Source organism: Eumetopias jubatus, unplaced genomic scaffold (assembly GCF_037043125.1).
Source record: "Eumetopias jubatus isolate StellerSeaLion01/CBP00866 unplaced genomic scaffold, mEumJub1_p1.0 scaffold_11, whole genome shotgun sequence".
Taxonomy (NCBI): Eukaryota; Metazoa; Chordata; class Mammalia; order Carnivora; family Otariidae; genus Eumetopias; species Eumetopias jubatus.
Window position 1 is genome coordinate 106884946 of NW_028274817.1, and position 27265 is coordinate 106912210.

A 27265-nucleotide genomic window follows, 5' to 3' on the forward strand; every position below is an offset into this window, starting at 1 on the left:
GCACCCAACCCCTCTACCCCCAATGTCTCCGTGTTGTTGGAGGAGGTGGGTCTTTGGGCTGTCTCAGCAAAGTGTCATCCTGTAGTTCCTAGTGCCGTCGCCTGGCTCCCAGGGGGCTGTGCTGAACGTATCCCTTTGTCATGGAATGGCACTTCCCAGAGCACCATATGGCCCCGTGAGAATGTCTCGTGAGGCCTCTTCTCTCTTGACCTTTGTCCCTCAGAGGGACTGTAGTGTTGGTCGCTGGCCTGCAACACTGAGGGCCACCCCCACATGTCACCTGACTCTTCTGTCTTTGGGGCACGTGCCCCCCCCCATCTCTTATGACGCCAAAGAGGTTAGGGAGTGAGCTTCGTGCAGTGTGGCGCCCTGGAGGGAAGTAAGCCCAGGTTGGCAGCATTCGCGCGTTCCTGTGGTGCACGTACCGCCACAGCTGCTTCCGGGCTTCCGGGCTTCCGGTGGGGCCTGGAGCTGGGAGGAAAGGCGCGCGCCTGTCTCCCGGAGCTGCACGAGCAGACTCCCGCGCGATGCTGCCTTGGGGAGCGGATCTCGGGGGCCTTCATTCAGGACTGCCCGAGTCAAGAATGAAGTCGTTTTTCCTCTTCATTAAGCGACTCGGTTACTCCTGCCTCGATAGCCCCGCTGGGCTGACTCTGCCAAGCCTTTGTTGATGCCTGGGCTGTCTGAATCGGCCTGCTCAGACACCCCAGACTCGACTCTGGGTTCAGAGAACTCCGGGCCGCTTTGTGTTTGTCTCTCCTGTTGGCTTAAAATGTGTGTTCTGGGTCACTCTTAGTTCTGTTTTTATTCCACTTTGCTAGCCTCCGAAGAGCCTCTTTGTAGAAGTCACTGTGTGCCCTAATAAGAGACTGATGGTACCCAGACATGGTGTTTTATCCAGGTAAACCTCCTCACACTGGTGTCCTGAGGACAGAAGCATCAGGTCACAGGGCTGCCTTATTCTGCGGTTGTGTTGATGACACTTTGTTTCTTCCACAGTTGACAGGCCTGTCAGAGTCTATGCGGATGGAATATTTGACCTCTTCCATTCCGGTCATGCAAGGGCACTTATGCAAGCAAAAACACTGTTTCCCAACAGCTACTTGTTGGTTGGAGGTAAGAATTGCATTTTCTCTTTGTCTAGAAAATCCCTTTATAATGTGCCTCCTGAAAAGGATCCCTTTCAGAGTTCCATTATTAAAATCTCACATGGTTATTACTCCCACTTCAGCTGATACTGGCTCACTTGTTGGCTGTCTGAAATTTAACGTGACGTTTAAACAGCCATAGGGGAAATTACATCATGGGATTAGACACCACTGACTCCCAGAGAGAGACAGACTAATAATACCACCAAGTGCAACCGCTTCATGTTTCCCATTAATGCCTTTCTTCTTGTGATTGAGGCATGATCAAATTTACGTTTCTAAAATTTTCTGGAAGGTTAGGAGAAAAGCAATGTTATTTTGATTTCAAATCCTAGAGAGCTGAGGGGCTTAAGGATGATTAAGGGTAAACAAGGTCATTGTCTGTTTGCTTTGTGTGGCCCACAGCACTTCGGATGCTGCTGTGCTAAGTGTAGTGGCTGATGATAACCTAGTTAATGGAGCTTATGTATTGTGTGTTAAAGAAATGGAGATTTAGATACCTGGGTAATTTTGGTTCACAGTGAAGAAAATGGCTTCATAAGCTTGTGGAAGAAGGGTGGTTGGATGTGGATGGAAACTTTCCTCCTCCAGAAGGCCTACTACCCATTTCAGTTTGGGTAAAGGGGATAGTGCCTGCCTGGGGACACCTGCATCTCACCTCTGTAGCTTCTGGAAGCACCATAGCCTTTCATGGTGATCAGTTTTTGTGCCATTAGCTGAACTAGGCACTGTCAACCCTGAAACCCCTACTGTGAGGAAAAAGGTGCTGTTAAGAGACCATGTCTCTGTTTTTTGTTTTTTGTTTTTTTAAGATTTTATTTATTTGACAGAGAGAGACACAGTGAGAGCGGGAACACAAGCAGGGGGAGTGGGAGAGGGAGACGCAGACTTCCCGCGGAGCAGGGAGCCCGATGCAGGGTTCGATCCCAGGACCCCGGGACCATGTCCTGAGCTGAAGGCAGACGTTTCACGACTGAGCCACCCAGGTGCCCCCATGACTCTGTTTTTAAAGTATTTTGTTACCTTCTGCAAGTTTAAGACTATGTTTTGGATATTTGAGAGGCACCTTTCTACAGATTTTACTGAGGATGGTGACGACGTGGTTATTGAATGGAGTTCTTTCCAGAAGGAAGAGATGATAAAAGGCAGTGAGTACTGGACAAGTCATGCAGAGGGCACCCAAGGCAGGCAGAGAACCCATCTGTTGTTCATTTCCGTTTATCTCGAGTGGAAAACCATTTCTAGAAGGAGCACTACCACCTGGAGTGTGGACCTGAGCTGCTGAGGCCCTGGGGAGACGTCTGCGGTGTTTTGGTGACCCAAGTTGGGAGGTGGTTTGATGTGGGTCACGCTTAGTGGGAACACCCGCCATAGCTGTGGGTGATCACGTTAGGGTGATACCAGGGGCATGGTATCAGAGCTCACTTACTGTGAGGGGCATCACTGTAGCAAACATGTTTGGATAAAATTGTGGACAAGTACAGTCTTCCTTTGAGCTGTGTAGCAGTTGCCTTCCTCTAAAATGCAGCATCTATCCCAGCTGTTCTAGAAATGCTTTGTGATGAGAAGAAAAACAAAGTTAGTTTCTAGACGCGAATGATTTAAAACAGTAGTGCAGGGTCATTCAGAAATCCTGCGTGTTGTGCCAAAAATCTCCCACGAAGCTGCCCCACACCTTGCAAGATGTTTGGCATCGTTGGCACCTTTCCCACTAAATGCCAGTAGCTGCCTCCAATCATGCAACTAAAGATGCCCCACCAATTTCCTGAAATGCTTCGTAGGGGATGATGAGGCCCCTGCTGATAAACATTGTCTTAGACTAGGAGTCTTCAAACTTTGTTCCCCACAATCCCTAAAAGAATTTTGAAAAACTAAATACCTTTTTGCAGTTTTTTTAAGTTGACATCTAAAATTTTCTATCCTAAGTTTATTTTTATTTTTTAAGATTTTATTTATTTATTTGGGAGAGAGAGAGACAGAGTTAGTGAGAGAGAGCACAAGCAGGGAGGGGAGGGAGAAGCAGGCTCCCCCCTGAGCAGGGAGCCTGATGCGGGGCTCGATCCCAAGACCCTGGGATCATGACCCAAGCCTAAGGCAGATGCTTAACTGACTGAGCCACCCAGGTGCCCCTTCTATTCTAAGTTTAAATAGTTGTAAAAGACGTAATTTCTTTAATATTGTAAGTGTTGACATTTTCAAACCTCAACAAATTTTTTTTAAAGATTTTATTTATTTCCCTGTCAGAGAGAGAGAGCACAGAAGCAGGGGGAGTGGGAGAGGGAGAAGCAGACTCCCCGCTGAGCAAGGAGCCCGATGTAGGGCTTGATCCCAGGACCCTGGAACATGACCTGAGCCGAAGGCAGATGCTTAACCAACTGAGCCACCCAGGCATCCCCTCAATAAACATTTTTTTAGGGAAGTTTTATGTTCACAGCAAAATTGAGCAGAAAATACAGAGAATTACCATATGCCCAAATATGCATAGCCTCCCTCGTCATCAACATCCCAGACCAGACTGATACATTGGTTACAGTCCAATGTAACCTACACTGACACATCATCGTTACCCAGAGTCCACAGCTGATGTTAGACTTTTCTCTTAGTGTGGCACATTCTATGGGTTTTGGCAAATGTATAACGACATGTATCTGCTATTGTCATATTGTACAAAATTAGTTTCACTGCCTTAAAAACTCTCTGTGCTCTGCCTATTCATCCATCTCTCCTCCCAGCCCGTGGCAACCACTTATCTTCTTACCATCTCTATAGTTTTTTTCCAGAATGTTATATAATTGGAATTTTACAGTAGGTACCTTTTTCAGATTGGCTTTTTTCACTCAGTGATACATATTTAAGGTTCCTCCATGTCTCTTCATGGCTTGCTAGTTCACTAGTTAGTGCTGAATAATAAAATAATACTCCATTGCCTGGATGTACCACAGTTCGTCCATTTACTTAAGTAAAACTGGGTTGCTCCCAAGTTTTGGCAATTATGAATAAAGCTGCTATAAACATCCGTATGCAAGTTTTTATGTGGACATAGGTTTTCAACTCCTTTGGGTAAATACCAACCAAGGAGCATGATTGCTGGATCGTGTGTTAAGTTTTGGGGCTCCTGGGTGGTTCAGTTGGTTGAGTGTCTGACTCTTGGTTTCAGCTCAGGTCATGATCCCAGGGTTGTGGGATGGAGCCCCAAGTTGGGCTCTGTGATCAGTGCAGGGTCTGCTTGAGGCTCTCCCCCTCTCCCTCCCACTTGCACGTGTGCACTCTCTCTCTCTTTCTCTAAAATAAATAAAATCTTAAAAAAATAACAGTATGTTAAGCTTTGTACAAAACTGCCAAGCTGTTCCAAAGTGGCTGCCCCACCTTGCATTTCCTGCAGCAGTGCGTGAGAGTTACCACTGCTCCATACCCTCACCAGCATTCGGTGCTGTCAGTGTTTTGCATTGTGGCCATTGTAATAGGTCTATAGGGGTATTTCATTGTTGTCTTAGTTTTCAATTCCCTGGTGACATAAGATATTGAACATCTTTTCATATGCTTACTTGCCATCTGTATATCTTCTTTGGTGAGGTGTGTGTTCAGATCTTTTGTCAATTTTTAAATCTGGTTGTTCATTTTCTTATTGGGTTTTAAGTGTTCCTTGATTAGTTTGGATAACAGTCCTTTATCTCTTCTATCTTTTTTAATTATTTTTTCCCAGCCTGTGGGAATGTCATTCCAGTCTTTCACAGGGCCACAGTTCCTAATTTTAACTAAGTCCAGTTTAGTACTTTTGTTTTCGATGGTCCGTGTCTTTCGTGTTGTATCTAAAAATCACTGCCGTACCCAGGGTCATCTAGGTTTTCTGCTAGGAGTTTTAGACTTCTGTGTTTTACATTTAAATCTGTGATCCCTTTTGAGTTAATTTTTGTGAATATTATAAGATTTGTGTCTAGAGTATTTTTTTTGCATGTGGATGTCTGGTTTTTTAGCACCATTTGTTGAATACACAATTTCTGCTGTATTGTTTTGCCTTTGCTCCTTGGACTGTGTTTATGTGGGTCTATTTCTAGGCTCTCTTTTCTGTTCCATTGATCTGTTTGTCCATTCTCTCACCAGTTCTATACCTTCTTGATTACTTTAGCTTTATAGTAAATACTGAAGTTGGTTAGTGTGAGCCTTCAAATTGTGTTCTACTTCCCCAATATTGATGTGGCTGTTCTGGATCTTTTGCCCCTCCTTATAAACTTTAGAATCAATTTGTCAAGTTGTTGCTACAAAATAAGTTGCTGTTATTTTGATTGGGATTGCGTTGAATCTATAGATGCATTGACATCTTGACAATACTGAGTCTTCCTATTCATGAACATAGAATATTTCTCCATTATTTTGTTCTTTGATATCTTTCATCAGAGTTTTGTAGGTTCTTCATATAGATCTTGCACATATTTTGTTAGATTTATACCTAAGTACTTCATTTTGGGGAGGGAAGGGGCTAATGTAAATAGTAATTCATTCTTAATTTCAAAACTCGTTCATTGCTGGTGTGTAGGAAGGTGATTGACTTTTATATATCAAACTTGTATCCTGCAACCTTGCTGTAGTTGCTTATTAGTTCTAGGGAATTTTTTTGGTAAATTCTTTCACATTTTCTACACAGGTGGTCATATCAGGTGGTTCTATTTCTTCCTTCCCAGTCTGTATACTTTTTATTTCCTTTTCTTGGCTTACTGCATCAGCTAGGACTTCCAGTACAATGTTGAAAAGCAGTGGTAAGAGGGGATGTCATTGCCTTGTTCCTGATATTAGCGGGAAAACTTCAACTTTCCATTAAGTGTGATGTTAGCTGTAGATTTTTTGTAGATAGTGTTTATCAAGTTGAGGAAGTTCCTCTCTATTCCGTTTTCTGAGAGTATTTATCATGAAGGAGTATTGGATTTTATCAAATGCCTTTTCTGCATCTATTGATAAGATCTTGTGGTTTTCCTCTTTAGCCTGTTGATGTGATGGATTACATTAATTGATTTTCAAATGTTGAACCAGCCTTGCATACCTGAGATAAATCCCACTTGGTCATGGTATATAATTCTTTTTATATATTGATAGATCTGAGGTATTAATATTTTGTTGAACAGTTTTGCATCCATTTTCATGAGACAACTTGGTCTGAGTTTTTTTTCCTTACAATGTCTTCTTTTGATTTTGGTATTAGGGAAATGCTGGTCTCATAGAATGAGTTAGGAGGTATTCCTTCTGCTTCTGTCTTCTGGAAGAGATTGTAAAGAAATGGTATAGTTTATTCCTCACATGTTTGGTAGAATTTACCAGTGAACTCGTCTGGGCCTGGTGTTTTCTCTTTTAGAAGGTTATTAGATATTGATTCAATTTCTATTCAGATTGTCTATTTTTTCTAGTGTAAGTTTTGACAGCTTGTGTCTTTCAAGGAATTTGTCCATTTTGTGTAGGTTACCAAATTATGGAGTTGCTCTTAATATTCCTTTATTATCCTTTTAATGTTCATGAGATCGGCAATAATGTCCCCTCTTGAATATCCTATTTTAATAATTTGAGTATTTTCTCTTTTTTCTTAACTAGAGGCTTATAAATTTTATTGATCTTTTGAAAGAACCAGCTTTTCTCTATTGATTCCTGTTTTCAATTTCATTAGTTTCTGTTCTGATTTTTAGTATTTCTTCTGCTTACTCTGGATTTAATATGCTCTTCTTTTTCTAGTTTCCTAAGGTGGAAGCTTAGATTATTGACTTCAGATATTTAGACTTTTTAGACTTTGTTTTTTTTCCCCAATTATACATTTATTTATTTTTATTTTTTTTTAAGATTTTATTTATTTGAGAGAGAGAGAATGAGAGATAGCACGAGAGGGAAGAGGGTCAGAGGGAGAAGCAGACTCCCCGCTGAGCAGGGAGCCCGATGTGGGACTCGATCCCGGGACTCCAGGATCATGACCTGAGCCGAAGGCAGTCGCTCAACCAACTGAGCCACCCAGGCGCCCCCCAATTTTACATTTAATGCTACATATTTCCCTCTAAACTGTTTTCCCTGCATTCCACACATTTTGATAAGCTGTGTTTTCATTTTCATTTACCTCAAAAGATTTAAATATTTCTGTTGATGGGGCTCCTGGGTGGCTCAGTCGTTAAGCATCTGCCTTCGGCTCAGGTCATGATACTGGGGTCCTGGGATCAAGCCCCGCATCGGGGTCCCTGCTCAGTGGGAAGCCTGCTTCTCCCTCCCCCACTCCCCCTGCTTGTGTTCCCTCTCTTGCTGTGTCTCTCTCTGTCAAATAAATAAATAAAATATTTTTAAAAAGTAAAATAAATATTTCTGTTGAGATTTATTTTTTTTTACCTGTGTGTTATTTAGAAGTGCATTACTTAATCTCCAAGTATTTGGGGATTTTCCAGCTATCTTTCTCTTTTTGATTCCTAGTTTAATTCCTCTGTGGTCTGAGAACAGACATTGTATGATTTCTATTCTTTTAAATGTGTTATGGTGTGTTTTATGGCCCAGAATGTTGTCTGTCTTGGTGAATGCTTCATGTGAGCTTGAGAAAGCTGTATATTCTGCCGTGGTTGGATGAACTAGTCAGTAGATGCCAATTATATCTGGCTGATTGATGGTGCTGTTGAGTTAAACTGTGTCGTTGTTCATTTTCTGTCGGCTAGGTCTATCTGTTTCTGATAGAGGGGTGTTAAAGCTTCCAACTCTTATAGCGGATTCATCTGTTTCTCCTTGCAGTTACAACAGTTTTTGCCTCATATATTTTGACTCTATTTTTCGGCACATCCACATTAAGGATTGCTATGTCTTTGTGGAGTATTGACCCTTTTATCATTATGTAATGCCCCTTTCTTCTTGATAACATTCCTTGTTCTGGAGTCTACACTGTCTGAAATTAATGCGCCTACTTCCATGTTCTTGATCCTTTTTAATGTATATATGTTTTCATATTTAAAGTGGGTATTTTGTAGACAGTATACAGTTGGGTCTTGTTTTTTATCACAATCTCTGTCTTATAATTGATAAATGTAGACCATATGTGTTCCAAGTGATTTTTGATATAGTTGGTTTAATATATCCCTTATTTTTCCCTGTTTTCTATTTGCTGCTTCTGTGTTTTGTTCCTACTTGTATCTTCCACACTTTTCCTGCCTTTTGTAGTTTTAATTTAGCATTTTATATGATTCCATTTTCTCTCCTTTCTTAGCATATCGATTATACTTCTTTTTTCACTTTTTTAGTGGTTGCCCTAGAGTTTATAATATACATTCTAAACTAATCCAAGTCCACTTTCAAACAACACTATACTATTGGTACAAGTACCTTGTAAAAACAAAATATTTCTTTTTTTTAGTTTTTTAAAAAGATTTTATTTATTTATTTGACAGAGACACAGTGAGAGAGTGAACACAGCAGGGCGAGTGGGAGAGGGAGAAACAGGCTTCCCACGGAGCAGGGAGCCTGATGCGGGGCTTGATCCCAGGACCTTGGGATCATGACTTGAGCCGAAGGCAGATGCTTAACCAACTGAGCCACCCAGGTGCCCCAAAACAAAATATTTCTTATTCCTCTTTCCCATCCCTTGTATGATTGCAGTCATTCATTCATAATTGAATATACTGTTGCTGTTACTATTTTGAAAAAATTGTTCATCTGTTAAATGAATTAAGAATAAGAGAAATAAAAGGTTTTATCTTATTCATTCTTGAATCCTCCTTTCTTTATGTAAATTTGAATTTCTGAACCATCATTTTCCTTCTCCCTAAAGAACTTTATTTTTTTAAATATTTTATTTATTTATTTGACAGAGACATAGAGAGGGAACACAAGCAGGGGGAGTGGGAGAGGGGGAAGCAGGCTCCCCACCAAGCAGGGAGCCTGATGTGGGGCTCGATCCCAGGACCCTGGGATCATGACCTGAGCTGAAGGCAGATGCTTAATGAGTGAGCCACCCAGGTGCCCCGAACTTTTTTTTTTTAAAGAAGAAATTTTAAAAACATTTCTTGCAAGGCAGGTCTACTGGAATGAAATTCCCTCATTTTTTGTTTGTTGGGGGAGGTCTTTATTTCTTCTTCTCTTTTGAAGGTTAATTTTACAGGGTACAGAATTCTAGGTTGGTGGGGTTTTTTTCTCTCAATACTAAATATTTCACTCCATTCTCTTCTTGCTCCCATTGTTTCTGTGGAGACATCCATTGTATTTTTATCCTTGTTCCTCCAAATGAGAGGAGTGGGATTTTATGATTTGTGGATGAATGTTTATTGCTAGAATGAGATAGGGTTTAGCATTGATTTTATTCCTCTTCTTCCTTATTATAGATTTAAGTGCTGAAGTATTTTGTTTACACAAATATTTAGATGGGAATGGAAGAAGTTTGTTATAGTGATGCCACTCAGACTTTGAACTCCTTAGTTATTTGCCATGTATTGCAAAAATAATTTGTTGTCAACAAAATAATTTTAATGGTCTATCAAGTGACAATTTATTAAAGTCCTCTTTCCAATTTGATGCAAGGAATGGATTAGAAATGACCTGACCTGCAAGATTTGTTTCCAAGCTGTGAGAATCATTTGCTTTCTTTCTTTCTGGGAAGTAGAACAAAAAGGCTTTACCAAGGCTTACCCAATGATTCCTAATTATAACCCTTACTCTTTTACTTGAAAGCAATTTGCTTAACCAGATATACTTAGAAAGGGTTGGGGAGGTGAAAATATTGGTAATTTCATTATACCTTTGTCAATCCAGTAATTTTTGATAAAATGGTTTTTTTGTTTTCTTAAAACTTAAAAAAAAAACAAACCTGGAAACCTTGGGGCTGCAGGTTTTGCTTACTAAATCTGCAGAAAACACCTAACCTAATTGGCAAAGGTAGTCCTTACTGTCAAACCTGCTAAAAAACCTGGAGAAAAGGTCTTTTCAATTCAAATATATTAATGTGTTTCAGGAAGCCTTATAAAAACCACTGAGAAATACATTATAGATTGCATGTATGAAATAGAATGAAATAGAATCAGTCAAGATTAAAATTATGTAGCTCTAATAAGTTGTAAGCAAGACAATAAATCATGCTTAATTTATAGTAATGCAATGTAATTTATAGGTAAAATAGTACCATATTTATAAGGAGAGGCATATGATAAAAGACATGTTATTTCTTCTCTAAATATTAGTGTGTGTGTGTGTGTGTGTGTGTGTGTGTGTGTGTGTGTGTGTTAAACTCTGGCATTTGGGGTTTGGGGAAAATTAAATAAAATCGAATGTAAAAATCAGAAATGACTTCCTTATCTTTATTAGATACCATGGGTATACTTCCCTTATGTATTTAAGAATAGAAAAGGGAATATACTACTAAAAAATAATTTGGCAGTACATATTTTGTGCTAGGAGGAGATAGAAAATAATTCACATTTTAGAAGAGGAAATAGGTAAGGATTATCTATAAATGGAGTAAGTTTTATAATGTGATCTGATAAAATATATTTTAACTTCCCTTTAAAATAATGCATATGAAATCTTTAAAAAAGTCTGTAAATGTTTTATCCATGTGCTTATACCAAAGTATTTTTAGAAAATTGATAATTCTAAAAAATATTCCAGTTACATTTCTAAGATGCAGTGGTATCAGCCTATACAGCTTTGCCTTATTGAGATGATTTTGAAGTGAAAAGCTGAGAAAAATGCTTACTCTTAACTAAAAAAGAAAAGGCATTTCTAGGATTCAATATGAATATTGAGAATAGCTGGAAAAATGCTTACCCTTAACTACATGAAAAAGCCATTTTTAGCATTCAATATTTCTTTACATTGCTCCTTTTGCTTTGGATTCCTGGGCCTTATCCCTCAAGATCCTTGGGTCCTTTGACAATAGTTAGGAGAATGAAAAGGCACAGTTGTTAGGCAACAATTTGCATTATTCCCCACTCTACCATAATTAGTTTCCAACACCTGGCTTTACCTATAACAGAAATCTTTGTAAGACAGGAAGCTTTTAGAGATCCATGGTGTTTGCAGTAGTCATTAAGCAAGATTTCCCTTTGGTTTGGCCTGAAGCCTTAACTCCCTGCCCCTTGCAATGTAGCACAGTAAGAGCTTGATGGTGTCTTTTTTTTTTTTTTTTTTTTTTTTTTGATGGTGTCTTTCTTTTGGGTAGTGGAATAAAGGTGGTTTTGGACACAGGAGCTTTCTTTGGGACCATTAATGTTAGGAAAGAGTACCTTTGCAAATTGAGTATCTGGAAATTGAGTTCTTTAAAGCTTCTTGTGTTTGGATATCTCTTAAAAAGTCTTGGTGTATCCCCAGGAGTATGTGTGCCCTAGTTCGAAGACCGTTACCTTTAGGCTCTTTTTTGAGTATCTCAGGCCACTTTTAATGGCAGACAGTTCTACACTGAGGAAAGTTAGGGAGTCCTTTATAAACCGGTGTTCTTTGATTTTGGTGGAAAGATGGGCTCTTGCAATGATGTGTGTTGTTAGCAGATAAAATGTTTATGGTGAATTGAAAGAACCCACTGTATTAATGGTGGGGCCCCGTACGTCTACAGGTAGGTTTGCTGTAGGAGTTTCCCTGGGTGGAGCAAGGGCTTCTCTCGTGAAACCACTCTTGTCACGGCAAGTGCACAGAAAGCTGCTTGGCATAATACTTGGTATTTGGTAGAAATAATTGATTCAAAGACTAGAAACTGTGATAAGTGGAAGTACTATGGTCTGCTTCTCAACCTTGGGCAAAAACTGACACAAAATGCCATGGTTACATACTATGATTATAATATCTGCATTTCTAAATTTTAAGCATTATGGCCAGTAATAATTTGAAAACTCATTTATGTAAGCTTACCTCATTGGCATTATTTTGGTGAATTGAAACTACCAATTGTAAAGCCCTTTTTTCTTTTTTAATTTAAAAGCTAATGTCATTTAACAAGAAACAACAGGTGTTGGTGAGGATGCGGAGAAAGGGGAACCCTCTTACGCTGTTGGTGGGAGCGTAAAGTGGTGCACCCACTCTGGAAAACGGTATGGAGGTGCCTCAGAAAGTTAAACATGGAGCTATCCTATGATCCGACAATTGCACTACTGGGTTTGAGGTGCCTCAGAAAGTTAAATATGGAGCTATCCTATGATCCGACAATTGCACTACTAGGTTTTTACTCAAAGAATCCAAAAATATTAATTCAGAGGGATACATGCACCCTGATGTTTATAGCAGCATACCTACAAAAGCCTAATTATGGAAACAGCCCAAGTGTCCATCAACTAACGAATGGATAAAGATGTGGTATACACACACACACACACACACACACACACACACACACACACACACACACACACAAATGGAATATTAACGCAGCCATCAAAAAGAATGAAATCTTGCCATTTACAACAACGTGGATGGAACTACAGTGTATTATGCTGAGTGAAATAAGTCAGTCAGAGGAAGACAAATACCATATGATTTCACTCATATGTGGAATTTAAGAAACAAAACAAATGAGCAAAGGGGGGAAAAAAGAGAAAGAGGCAAGCCAAGAAACAGACTCTTAACTCTAGAAGACAATCTAATGGTTACCAGAGGGGAGGTGTGGGGGGGAGATGGGTGAAACAGGTGATGGGGATTAAGGAGGGCACTTGTGATGAGCACCTGGTGTTCTATGGAAGTGTCGAATCACTATATTGTACACCTGAAACTAGTATTACACTGTGTTAACCTAAATTTGAATAAAAAAATAAGTTAATATAATTTAAAAACAAGTCAAGAAATTGAAATTTATATCAGTTTTTTCCCTAAAATATTTCTTTTTTTAAATTTTATTTTATTACATTATGTTAATCACCATACATTACATATTAGTTTTTGATGTAGTGTTCCATGATTCATTGTTTGCGTATAACACCCAGTGCTCCATGCAATACGTGCCCTCTTTAATACCCATCACCAGGTTAACCTATCCCCCCACCCCCTCCCCTCTAGAACCCTCAGTTTGTTTCTCAGAGTCCACAGTCTCTCATGGTTCATCTCCCCCCTCCAATTTCCCCGCCCTTCATTTTTCCCTTCCTACTATCTTTTTTTTTAAACATATAATGTATTATTTGTTTCAGAGGTACAGGTCTATGATTCATCAGTCTTACACAGTTCACAGCGCTCACCATAGCACATACCCTCCCCAATGTCCATCACCCAGCCACCCCGTCCCACCGACCCCCCACCACTCCAGCAACCCTCAGTTTGTTTCCTGAGATTAAGAGTCTCTTACGGTTTGTCTCCCTCTCTGGTTTCATCTTGGTTCATTTTTTCCTCCTTTCCCCTATGATCCTCTGTCTTGTTTCTCAAATTCCTCATATCAGTGAGATCATATGATACTTGTCTTTCTCTGACTGACTTATTTTGCTTAACATAATACCCTCTAGTTCCATCCACGTCGTTGCAAATGACATTCATCTGTTGATGGACATCTTGGCTCTTTCCATAGTTTGGCTCTTGTGGACATTCTGCTATAAACATTGGGGTGCACGTACCCCTTCGGATCACTACATCTGTATCTTTGGGGTAAATACCCAGTAGTGCAATTGCTGGGTCATAGGCTAGCTCTATTTTCAACTTTTTGAGGAACCTCCATACTGTTTTCCAGAGTGGTTGCACCAGCTTGCATTCCCACAACAGTGTAGGAGGGTTCCCCTCTCTCCACATCCTTGCCAACATCTGTCCTTTCCGACTTGTTAATTTTAGCTATTCTGACTGGTGTGAGGTGGTATCTTATTAAGGTTTTCATTTGGATTTCCCTGATGCCGAGTGATGTTGAACAATTTTTCATGTGTCTGTTGGCCATTTGGATGTCGTCTTTGCAGAAATGTCTGTTCATGTCTTCTGCCCATTTCTTGATTCAATCATTTGTTCTTTGGGTGTTGAGTTTGGTAAGTTCTTAATAGGCTTTGGATACTAGCCCTTTATCTGATATGTCATTTGCAAATATCTTCTCCCATTCTGTTGGTTGTCTTTCGGTTTGGTGGACTGTTTCCTTTGCTGTGCAGAAGCTTTTGATCTTGATGAAGTCCCAATAGTTCATTTTTGCCCTTGCTTCCCTTGCCTTTGGCGATGTGTCTAGGAAGAAGTTGCTGCGGCTGAGGTAGAAGGTCATTTTCCTGACCTTAGTTGCTGCCTGTGTTCTCCTCAAGGATGTTGATGGATTCCTGTCTCACATTTAGGTCTTTTATCCATTTTGAGTCTATTTTTTGTGTGTCGTGTACGGAAATGGTCCAGTTTCATTCTTCTGCATGTGACTGTCCAATTTTCCCAACACCATTTGTTGGAGAGGCTTTTTTCCATAGGACATTCTTTACCGCTTTGCCGAAGATTAGTTGACCATAAAGTTGAGGGCCCATTTCTGGGCTTTCTATTCTGTTCCATTGATCTATATGTCTGTTTTTGTGCCAGTTACCATACTGTCTTGATAATTACAGCTTTGTAATAGAGCTTGAAGTCCGGAATTGATGCCACCAGCTTTGCTTTTCTTTTTCAACATTCCTCTGGCTATTTGGGGTCTTTTCTGGTTCCACAAAAATTTTGGGATTATTTGTTCCATTTCTTTTAAAGAGTTGATGGTATTTTGATGGGGATTGCATTAAATGTGTAGATTGCTCTAGGTAGCATAGACATTTTCGCAATATTTGTTCTTCCAGTCCATGAGCATGGAACATTTTTCCATTTCTTTGTATCTTCCTCACTTTCTTTCATGAGTATTCTATAGTTTTCTGAGTACAGATTCTTTGCCTCTTTGGTTAGATTTATTCCTAGGTATCTTATGGTTTTGGGTGCAATTGTAAATGGGATCGACTCCTTAATTTCTCTTTCTTCTATCTTGTTGGTGGTGTATAGAAATACCACTGATTTCTGTGCATTGATTTTATATCCTGCCACTTTACTGAATTCCTGTATGAGTTCTATCAGTTTTGGGGTGGAGTCTTTTGGGTTTTCCACATACAGTATCATATCATCTGCAAAGAGTGAGAATTTGACTTCTTTGCTGATTCAGATGCCTTTGATTTCTTTTTGTTGTCTGATTGCTGAGGCTAGGACTTTTAGTACTATGTTGGATAGCAGTGGTGATAGTGGACATCTCTGCCATTTTCCTGACCTTAGGGGAAAAGCTCTCAGTTTTTCCCCATTGACAATGATATTCTCTGTGGGTTTTTCATAGATGGCTTTTATGATATTGAGGTATGTACCGTCTATCCCTACACTCTAAAGAGTTTTAATCAAGAAAGGGTGTTGTACTTTGTCAAATGCTTTTTCTGCATCTATTGAGAGGCGCATATGGTCCTTGTTCTTTACTTTATTAATGTATTGTATCACATTGATTTGCAGATGTTGAACCAACCTTGCAGCCCAGAAATAAATCCCACTTGGTCGTGGTGAATAATCCTTTTAATATACTGTAGGATCCTATTGGCTAGTATTTTTGTGAGAATTTTTGCATCCATGTTCATCAGGGATATTGGTCTGTAATTCTCCTTTTTGATGGGGTCTTTGTCTGGTTTTGGGATCAAAGTAATGCTGGCCTCATAAAATGAGTTTGGAAGTTTTCCTTCCATTTCTATTTTCTGGAACACTTTCAGAAGAATAGATATTAATTCTTTAAATGTTTGGTAGAATTCCTCTGGGAAGCCATCTGGCCCCGGGCTCTTGTTTGTTGGGAGATTTTTGATGGCTGCTTCAATTTCCTTACTGGTTATGAGTCTGTTCGGGTTTTCTATTTCTTCTTGTTCAGTTTTGGTAGTTTATACTTCTCTAGGAATGCATCCATTTCTTCCAGATTGTCTAATTTGCAGGCATATAGTTGCTCATAATATGTTCTTATAATTGCTTGTATTTCTTTGGTGTTGGTTGTGATCTCTCCTCTTTCATTCATGATTTTGTTGATTTGGGTCGTTTCTCTCTTCTTTTTGATAAGTCTGGCCAGGGGTTTATCAATCGTAGTTCTTTCAAAGAACCAGCTCCTAGTTTTGTTGATCTGTTCTACTGTTCTTTTGGTATCTATTTCATTGATTTCTGCTCTGATCTTTATTATTTCTCTTCTCCTGCCGCGTTTAGGCTTTATGTGCTGTTCTTTCTCCAGCTCCTTTAGGAGTAGGGTTGGGTTGTGTATTTGAGACCTTTCTTGTTTCTTGAGAAAGGCTTGTATTGCTATATACTTTCCTCTTAGACCGCCTTTGCTGCATCCCAAAGATTTTGAACAGTTGTGTTTTCATTTTCATTCGTTTCCATGAATTTTTATAATTCTTCTTTAATTTCCTGGTTGACCCATTCATTCTTTAGTAGGATGCTCTTTTGTCTCCATATATTTGAGTTCTTTCCGACTTTCCTCTTGTGATTGAGTTCTAGTTTCAAAGCACTGTGGTCTAAAAATATGCAGGGAATGATCCTAATCTTTTGGTACCGGTTGAGACCTGATTTGTGACCTAGGATGTGATCTATTCTGGAGAGTGTTCCATGAGCACTAGAGAAGAATTCTGTTGCTTTGGGATGGAATGTTCTGAATATATATGTGAAGTCCATTTGGTCCAGTGTGTCATTTAAAGCCTTTATTTCCTTGTTGATCTTTTGCTTCGATGATCTCTCCATTTCCTTGAGGGGGGTGTTAAAGTCCCCCACTATTATTGTATTGTTGTCTATGTGTTTCTTTGATTTTGTTATTAATTGACTTATATAATTGGCTGCTCCCATGTTAGGGGCATAGATATTTACAATTGTTAGATCTTCTTGTAGGATAGACCCTTTAAGTAGGATGTCGTGTCCTTCCTCATCTCTTGTTACAGTCTTTGGTTTAAAATCTAATTTGTCTGATATAAGGATTGCCACCCCAGCTTTCTTTTGATGTCCATTAGCATGGTAAATGGTTTTTCAGCCCCTCATTTTCAATCTGGAGGTATCTTTGGGTCTAAAATGAGTCTCTTGCAGGCAGCATATTGATGGGTCTTGTTTTTTTTATCCAATCTGATACCCTGTGTCTTTTGATTGGGGCATTTAGCCCATTTACATTCAGGGTAACTATTGAAAGATGAATTTAGTACCATTGTATTGCCTGTAAGGTGACTGTTACTATATATTGTCTCTATTCCTTTCTGGTCTATGTTACTTTTAGGCTCTCTCTTTGCTTAGAGGACCCCTTTCAATATTTCTTGTAGGGCTGGTTTGGTGTTTGCAAATTCTTTTAGTTTTTGTTTGTCCTGGAAGCTTTTTATCTCTCCTTCTATTTTCAATGACAGCCTAGCTGGATATAGTATTCTTGGCTACATATTTTTCTCATTTAGTGCCCTGAAGATATCATGCCAGTCCTTTCTGGCCTGCCAGGTCTCTGTGGATAGGTCTGCTGCCAACCTAATGTTTGTATCGTTGTAGGTTACAGACTTCTTGTCCCGAGCTGCTTTTGGTATTTTCTCTTTGTCTCTGGGACTTGTAAGTTTTACTCTTAGATTTCAGGGTGTTGACCTATTTTTATTGATTTTGAGGGGGGTTCTCTGTGCCTCCTGATTTTGATGTCTGTTTCCTTCCCCAGATTAGGGAAGTTTTCTGCTATAATTTTCTCCAGTATACCTTCTGCCCCTCTCTCTCTTTCTTCTTCTTCTGGGATCCGAATTATTCTAATATTGTTTTGTCTTGTGGTATCACTTATCTCTCAAATTCTGCGCTCGTGATCCAGTAGTTGTTTATCTCTCTTTTTCTCAGCTTCTTTATTCTCCATCATTTGGTCTTCTATATCACTAATTCTCTCCTTTGCCTCATTTATCCTAGCAGTTAGAGCCTCCATTTTTTATTGTACCTCATTAATAGCCTTTTTGATTTCAACTTGGTTAGATTTTAGTTCTTTTATTTCTCCAGAAAGGGATTCTCTAGTATCTTCCATGCTTTTTTCAAGCCCAGCTAGTGTCTCCCTAAAATATTTTTTAAGTCTATGAGTCACCAGATACCTACTTCTACCTCATAGAAGGGGAATAAAAAATAACAATAAATGTAATACTACTCTTACTATAATAGACATAAATAGTACTCCATAAACTTGACATAAATATTACTCCTTTAAGCTCTCTTGTACTTTCCTTGAAATTAAATATCCCGCCAGGACTCCATTTTGCCTGACTGGTGGGACATTGAGTCTCAGTCCTTGTTAGGCTGTCTTCACCTCTGCAGAGTCCAAAGAGATTCCACAATGTTTACAGAAACAAGAGAGGGGTTTCCAGTCTTGAGCCCAGCCCCACTGAGCCCATGCAAGTTGAGGCACCTGCCGTCTGTGCTCACATGGAACCCTCGTGCCCAGGGTACCATGTCATCATCCCTCGTGGGGTCTGCCACCGGCCCTTCTGCTTATGGGGTCCTCAGACCTTTGGCCTCTTCCTCATTTGGAGGACTCTTCTCTCTCTTTGTCTCTTTCCTTACAGAACTTCTCTAATGAGTTCTGGCTTGGAGGAAACAGCAGCCGGGGAGGCAGGCTGTGTACCAGCAGCTTGAATTTCACAGCTTCTAGGGGGGAGTTTGTTCCAAGAGACTGGGCACCTGCTTGGAGTGGGGGCAGGAAAAAGACGGAGCTCAAAACACAGATGAATATCCCCAGTGCTTGTTTTATACTACTATTGATAAATGGCAAATGTTATTGAGCATTACTCTTTACTCAGATGATCACATTCAATTATCAAAATTTTGCCATGTTTTAAAGACAGATGACTGAGTCTTAAGAGACTGAGTAATTTTCCCAGTTTTAAGTAGCAGAGCGGGGATTAGAACCCACGTCTGTTTGGTTCCAAAGTTCATCCCTTATATTACATTTTCTCTCCTGCAGAGGACTGGTACTATTTCATTTTGAGCACAGGGAGCTGCCAGGATGGGTTAGCTACAGTGTGAACTCCGAGATGACTCAGTGAATTCATCCATGGAACCATTGCTCAGAGTTCTCCAGCTGGTTGTCAGAGTGCATTTGCCAAGACTCAAGAACAACAGTACTGCTTTGGGTGTAATTAATGTTTGGACAATAACTGGTCAGCATGTTCAGCTGCTTCTTGAGGTCACTCCTGGGATATGAAAATAGGACCCTGGATTGGCATAAACAGGATGTTTGTTTTCTTTGTGCTCTGTCAGGGGGCCATTATTTCGGTCATCTAGAAGTTACACCAAATTGCTCAGGTGCAGGTTCAAAAGGGGAGAGGATATGGCCAGCCTAGTTTTGTGTTGTTTAAAATAGAAAATTGATGGATCTGAAATCCATTTCTGCTCAGTATGATTCTTGAAGTAGTGTTTTAATAAAGTCCTAACAGAACATTTAAAAAGTCTTAGATCAGTTTTTAAATTGTATATCTTGACCCATAAATAATTCCTATTTATGGAGTCTAAAGCCAATGCAATCCGTGAATCAGTACAGAACATAGTAAATATGGCCCGACTACCTGCCCCCCTCACCCCCAAGCTGGAGTGATGGGTGATTCAGAATCAGGCTGGGCTCTTGGCTCAAGATGTTCATAATATGCTCCAGGGGCTTTTGAATCTTGTACATATCAGAATTATCCCTGACACTTGTCAGAAATAGAGCTGCCTAGGCCCTACTCCAGACTCATGGTCTTCATTCATTTGGTCTGCTACAACAAGACACCCTGGGCTGGCTGGCTTAAAAACTGCACAAGTTTACTTCTCACAGTTCAGGAGACTGGAGACTCCAAGATAAGGCCCTAACATGGTGTCCTGCTGAGGGCCCTCATCTTGTTTCAGAGTTGTTCCTTTCTTGCTGTTTTCTCATGTGGTGGAAGGTGCTAGGGAGCGCTGTGCAGGCTCTTTTATAAGACACTAATCCCATTCATAAGGGTTCCAACCTCAAGACCTAAGCACCTCCCAAAGGCCTACCTCCTAAATATCATTACCTTTGGGATTTAAGATTTTAACAAATGAATTTAGGGGGACACATTCAGACCATAGCACCCACGGAATCAAACTCTTGGGCAGTGAGACCCAGGTATCTTTATATTTAGCAAGCTCCTTAGGTGACTCTGATACTCCTTAAACTTTTTGAGCCAGCCACGTGGTTGATGGTGTTGGGGTAACATAAACTACTACAATGTTGTCTTTATTGTGTTCTATCCTATACAGGTCTATACAACATCTCCGGAAGTATGTATAGGAGATGTATAGGCATACACATGTGTATCTAGAGACATACTGGTCTCTTAATTATATATATGTTGTTGAAATGTGCCTACAGATAAATATTATTGTAAATCATAGTAAACATTAACCGAGCATCTGTATGTTTCAGGCACTGTTCATTCATTCAATAAATACTTAAGAGACCTCTATGGGCCATCAGAAAATCAAACAAAAGTCCCTGTCTTCAGGGAGCATATATTTTAGTAGAAGGACATCAGCAGTAAAATTCAATAAGACAGTGACATGATGAGGAGTGCCATGGCAAGAAGTAAAACGGGAAAGGGATGGCAACCACCAGAGATGGGGGCCAAATGGCAATTTCAATAGGATGGCTGGGAAGCCTCGAGGGAGGGGAGGAAGTGAGCTCTGTGGATATTTGGAGCACAGCTGTTCCAGGTTTGGGGAACAGGAGGTGCCAAGTCCTGACCTCAGCAGGAGCATTCTTGGTGTCTTCGGGAAACGGCACGAAGGCCAAGGGCTGGGATGCAAGGAGGCGCCATCTGAGAGGCAAGGGATGGGCTGAGGCGTGGGTCTTGTGGGGGCCCGTGGGCCACTGGAATTGTTTCACTTTTACTCTGGGGAGACGGGAAGGGTTCTGGGTCCAAGAACGACAGTCAGACAGGTTTTAAGGGGACGATTCTGGCCAATAGGCAGAGGCTCCTGGGGGCGGGCGAGGCAGGAACAAGTGCCAGAGTTAGGAGGCCATGGCAGTAATCCGTGGGGGGAGAAGGTGGGCGGGCTGGTGAGCAGTGGAGGTGGTGAGCACACCGTGGCTTGCAGGGGTTCTCTGAAGGCGGGGGAGGGGGGCGGCGGCAGGTCTGAGGATGGTTTGGAGGTGGAGTGAGTGAGGGCTGCCCCAGGAGGTTTTCCAAGGATGCTGGCTATAGCTGTTGGCTGTGCTCACTCTGTGGCTAGATTTGGTTCTGGATGTGGGTCATCCTTCGATTCCAAGAAAATAATTGTATTTTTGTTTTTAAAACATGTTGAACACTTAAATTTTGTAAGTTTTATTGTGTGTACATAAAACCTCTTACAGAGCAGTCAGGGCAGTTTGGCTATAGTGTGACCTTCACCAGGATATTGGTAAACAGGGACTAGACCCACAGTGACACTTTTTCCTGACATGTAGGAAAGCTGCCTTTCCCAAAAACAAATATATTCTGGATAGAATAATGAATAATATTTCTTGTTCAGTTTATTTCAAAGCACTCTTATGTAAATCCTCAAAAAATTCTTTCTAAGGTTGATAGTGGATGATATTAACCCCCATTTGGAGATTCAGGAACCTGAGATCTAGGAAGGATAAGAAATGTTACAAGGATGAATTCTGCTAGATCAGATCTTCTATTTTATGACTTCCTCCTCTTGATTGTGTGGTCTGATGTATAGTGACTGGACCTCAATCCGGGGAACAGAAGTGTGTGTGTGTGCGTGCGCACGTGTGCTTACATGGATGCATGTGCGCGTATGCCCATGCACACGTGCATGCAAAGGAATCACACTTGGGTTACTAAGTACAATGATCCAGCAAGGGAATTGGAACTGATTGTTCAAATCTTCTAAAATTCAGGCCTCCTGCTTCTTTTCTTTTTCTCTCTTCCCTCTCTCTCTCTGGTCATTTGGCCATTTTTTTTTTTTTCCGAATAGTAATTTTTACTGAATGGTGGGAGAGAAAAATAAAAGATACAGAAGTCACATTAGGTAGTGTGGAGAATAATTTTAATGTTAAGTTGCAGCAGAGAATGAAGTCAAAATTAGCACCAAAATGGAATTCTCGATTGCTGATGGATTTCAGCTTGCTTTGCTTTCCTGATGCTTTGTTCCTGTAAAAAAACAAGTTTGATTACATCCTGTACCAAGTAAGGCTGAGCTCCTTTTGTTTTGCTGAACAAGCCCTGATGTTCCAGGATGGCTGCGAGCAGGGCCTGGGCTAGGTAGCAGCCTTTCACGTCTATGTCTGTTTCAGTTTGCAGTGATGACCTCACCCACAAATTCAAAGGTTTCACTGTGATGAACGAAGCAGAGAGATATGAAGCTCTCAGACACTGTCGCTATGTGGATGAAGTCATTAGAGATGCTCCGTGGACACTCACTCCAGAGTTTCTGGAAAAACACAAGGTACTTACTCTTCCATGTTCTCTAAGTAGAAGAATTAGAGTCTGGTTCTACAGCCTACATGCAGAAAGCCCAGAGGCTTCTACTCTCTGAAAGAGGTGACTTCAGGAACTGTCATGTGGTGTCACTTGATACAGCACCTGTCTTCTGCCCAGGCCTGGGGACTGATACCCTCTCACTTCCTCACTGTGGGGCTAGAGCTAGACCACCCACGTCCAAGTGCGCCTCTATCCCTTCCTACCTGTGGGACCTTGAGCAAGACATTGAACCCACTTACCTAAATTGTAAGCTCACGTGATGTCAGTACTTCGCCCATGGGGCTGTTTTGAGAATCTAATGAGATCATGTAAGTAAAACCCTTTGAACACTGGCTGGCCCATAGTCAGAGCTCTAAAATGTCATTGTCATCACCACCACCATCATCATTATTGATGCTTGTATATTCACAGGCATCCTTTTTCAAGGAACAAATGAATACGCATTATATCCAGAAGGGCACAGGGCACAGGTCAGCCTTTAAGGAAAGAACTTTCTATCTGTGATTTTGTGACCCTGAGACTCCTACTGATACAAGATTTTTATTAGTTGAAAACATGAGAAATTCTTTTGATCTGCATGAAATTATGTGCTTTGTGTCTCCCTACCAGCTCCACATTAGGAGCTATTCTTTCCTTTTATAAGCCGTACCAAAAAAAAAAAAAAAAAAAAAACACCCACAAGATGAAGCTGTTCTAAGAGTTTTCTTTTCTATTTTTAAATCCCCGATGCAGAAGAGAAGAGAGAACACTGATAAATGTGCATGGGTAATAGCAGAGGAGATAATCTCCCAGCACGAATAAAAAGCAAAAGGAGAAACTACAATATGATTTACTTCCAGCAATCACTAGCACATTTTTACTGAACATCTATTGTATATTCAACTTGTGCCAGGCATGATGGGGGTACTGACGATGGTAGCAGAGGCTGCCGTTTATTATTCACCATGTGCCGGGCATTGTCCTGGGGGCTTTGCTCCTACATGAATTGCATTCAGTATCATGGCCACTCCGATATTGTCATTGTCGTTGTTGTTGTTATATGCTGGAGAGGAGGAGGAACTAAGTTTGAGCACTAAGAATGGATTGAATAATAACATTGAGTGCTTACTGTGCACCGGTTATCATTTTTAGCGCTTTTCCATCACGACATCATTTAATCCAGTGATTCTCAACTGGGCTTGAATTTGCCCTCAAGGAACATTTGGCAGTGTCTGGAAACATTTTTGGTTGTCGCAGCTAGAGGGGTGCTACTGGCATCTAGCAGGTAAAGGCCAGGGCACCCCCCACCAAGAACAATCCACCTCAAGATGTCACAAGTGCCAAGGTTCAGAAATACTGATTTAAGGATTAAATTTATGACTTCTCTAGCTAGTAAGCAGTGGGGCAGGCAGATGGGACTCCTGCTGTAAACTACCTCTCCAAGTGGAATCAAGCCTTGTTACAAAGGGCTGCGAAAGGCAGGCAGCAAGTTTAGATTTGATGGAGTAGGAGACAGGGAGCTAGGGGAGATCAGCAGGAAGAAGGATGACACGAAGAAACCCAGTTAAGGGGAGACGAACCATTAGAGACGATGGACTCTGAAAAACAAACTGAGGGTTCTAGAGGGGAGGGGGGTGGGGGGATGGGTTAGCCTGGTGATGGGTATTGAGGAGGGCACGTTCTGTGTGGAGCACTGGGTGTTATGCCCAAACAATGAATCATGGAACACTACATCAAAAACTAATGATGTAATGTATGGTGATTAACATAACAATAAAAATTATTAAAAAAAAAAAGAAACCCAGTTAAGAAGGACCTGCCCCCCCACGTGACAGAGGGGTAGTTTGGAAAGGAGACAGGCTGCAGTGAGGAAGGTCAGGTACAAGTTGGAAGCAGTAGTCCAGGTCACTGGGCCCTGGGTTTCCTGTAGCAGCCACGGAGAGGACCTGCTCGGCGGGCGCACGTGCGTGCAGGGACGTTCCCATGAGCACGTGAACACGCACACAGCCCACGGGGCCTTGGGACCTTTGTGCCTGGAGACTAAAGGAAGTAGTGAAAGAAGGCCAATTCCAAGGTGTTTGGGGCCTAGGTACACTGGGAAAGTGGAGGTGCCTCGGGGAGGGGACACCAGTTTTCAGGCTGAATTAAATATCGAAAAGGTTGATTTTAAAATGATGCCGAAGGGTGACATGGGGCAAATCTGACAAGTTTTCTAGTTTAGGCAGCCTTCCGTCCCAGCGGAAACAGTAGTATGAGCCCCTCCTGCCTAGCAAGGTGGTTAGGGAGATCAAATGAGAAAAAAGTTGTGAATTCATTTTTACCACATAAAACATGGCTTAAGTGTGAGGGCCTGTTGCTATCAGTGGGACAGGAAATGGAGGTTTGGCTTCCTCATCATAGCAAGGCTGATTAAAATCTGAAGCATGAATGAATTCTCCAAGGAGAAAGTTTAAAGGCAGGACAGAAGGCCTAGAAAGCCTACTGTCAGAGGAAAGAGAGGGACCAGTGAAGGAGACCAACCAATGTAGTTCCCTTTATCTCCCGGAAATGGAGACAGTTGGCAGTACCTTTCAGTCAAGGATTCAAATGCACATTATAAACTGCTTATTTCAGCTGCTTTATTATGACTACTTTATTCCAAAAGGCATTTGCACACTGGGATGTCTGGGTGGCTCAGTTGGTTAAGCGTCTGCCTTCGGCTCAGGTCATGATCCCAGGGTCCTGGGATCGAGTCTCACATCAGGCTCCTCGCTCAGCGGGGAGCCTCCTTCTCCCTCTGCCTTCTCTGTCTCTCTGATAAATAAATAAAATCTTTTTTTAAAAAGAGTTTTTTTTTTTTTAAAGGCATATGCACATCCATCCCACTGCTGACCTCACTCTTCTCTCTCTCCAACAGATTGACTTTGTGGCCCATGATGACATTCCCTACTCTTCTGCTGGTTCTGATGATGTTTACAAGCATATAAAGGAAGCAGGTGAGTTCCCCTGTGCTCACCTGTCCACTGCATTATGACCCTCAGGTTTAATAAGAGACCTCTGCCCTAGTCTTGTAGCATATACATGGAAGGCACTGGCATTTCAGACGTCTGCCAAATAGCCTCTACAAGCTTCTGTTGACATGTGCTAAGGCTCAGTCATAGGAAAGACACCACTTAGGTATTTATAGAAGAGTTAACTCCTACACCAAAGCACTCTGCCATACCACAGGTATACCAGCTTCTAGTGTGTGGCTCAATTTTAGGGCTCATCAGACTAAAATCATAGGACCCTATTATTTAAAGGGCAATCATTTTCCTCATTCACATTTAGGTCCTCAGAATGAAATTATGTTATACTTCCACGAAAGTTCCTTCCAGAAGCCAGATAACGGGGTAATTAACAATCTGGACTCCTTGTCTCCAAATTCCTGCCATCTGTCATCCTGTCACATGATAGTTACAGCCTCAGGTACCACATGCAAAGGCAAAAAAAAAAAAAAAAAGGTAAATATTTGGGAAATCAGGTAAAATATTTCCTTCCCCAAACTGTTAAGCACTGTCATGGAGGGAAGATGTGCCTGAGCTTTGGAAGTTGTCCCAGCTGTCACTAAGCATTTCTTTGAAGGTTAGAGACTAGTCTGGCCCAGGGAGTTATTGGGGGGCTGGAGAGAGGCGGGTGTCCTTCCATTGCAGACTGCCTGCGGTTCATTCCTTTGCCAAGTTCTCTGTTCCTATTCCTTTGCGGCTGAGGACTTGAGGGAAATCACTGTTGGGCATCGGAACAGATCTGTGGTTTCTAGCCTCAGGGGGATTCTTGAGGTTCCTTTATAACGTTTGCCTTCCTGCCCTGATGTACCCTTAACTCCTTGTACCCTTGCCCCCTCCCCTGCATCCTGAGGAAAAGGGGTAGGTTTTCTGTCCCAGGCTGACTTTTTTTTTTTTTTAAAGATTTTATTCATTTATTTGACAGAGAGAGAGAGCTCAAGTCGGCAGAGTGACAGGCAGAGGCAGAGGGAGAAGCAGGCTCCCCGCCGAGCAAGGAGCCCGATGCGGGGCTCGATCCCAGGACCCCGGGATCATGACCCGAGCCGAAGGCAGACGCTCAACGACTGAGCCCCCCAGGCGCCCCCCAGGCCGACTTCTTTACCTGAATCCACCTCCTCCCTTCCTTGAAGCCTGTCTGCTTTATTCTTCCTCTGTGTGCAAGGTTCTCACACTCCAGCAGTTTCTTCTCAGCTTACTATTATTTGAGAGTCTACAAAAACAAAACAAAATCCTTCTTCTGCCCTCCCTCTCCCTTCTGCAGTCTCATCCTTGTTGTGGCCTCCCTTGCCGGCACCTCGCAGGCTCACCGCCCTGTCATTCCTCACCTATCTGTGCTCTGACTTCTGTCCCATCCTCCCTCCGTTCCCTGATGACCTTCGGACCACCCAATCCAGTGGCCTCTTTGCTGTCCTCGTCTGGACAGAACAACCCTGCTGACCACTCTCCTCTCCTATGTGCTTTTGTCTTCTACTTTCTGGGACACTTCTGGGACCTTCTCTTTCCCTTCGGTCTCTCTCACCACTCCTGGGTTTTGTGATTGGGTCTTTGTCCCTTGGCCCTGCACAGCCTCTCAGTCTTGCTAGTCTGGTCTCTGCATCGCCTTGCTCAGGCCCTAAACTCCAGACACATGGAGTCCATCCTGGTGCCCAGACGCACCCCCACTTAGCGCCTCGGCTCCAGCTCTTCTCTGGGCTGGACATGCCCTTCCTCCGAGCTTCCACACCTATTCCATGCCCAGTTGAGGAGCTAGCCCCTGACATGCCCTCTCTCCCGGGGG

At 41.6% G+C, this 27265-nt stretch overlaps 1 protein-coding gene across 9 annotated transcripts in view; it reads left to right on the forward strand.

Moving 5' to 3' along the window:
• PCYT1B (phosphate cytidylyltransferase 1B, choline) overlaps positions 1–27265 on the forward strand; it is a 143815-nt gene that overhangs the window by 69672 nt on the left and 46878 nt on the right. For all 9 annotated transcript variants that reach the window (XM_028122571.2, XM_028122569.2, XM_028122570.2 and 6 more), the window contains 3 exons: positions 1000–1116; positions 22300–22451; positions 25362–25440. In XM_028122571.2, the coding sequence (XP_027978372.1) occupies positions 1000–1116; positions 22300–22451; positions 25362–25440 (348 nt within the window). The remainder of the gene's footprint in view (positions 1–999; positions 1117–22299; positions 22452–25361; positions 25441–27265) is intronic.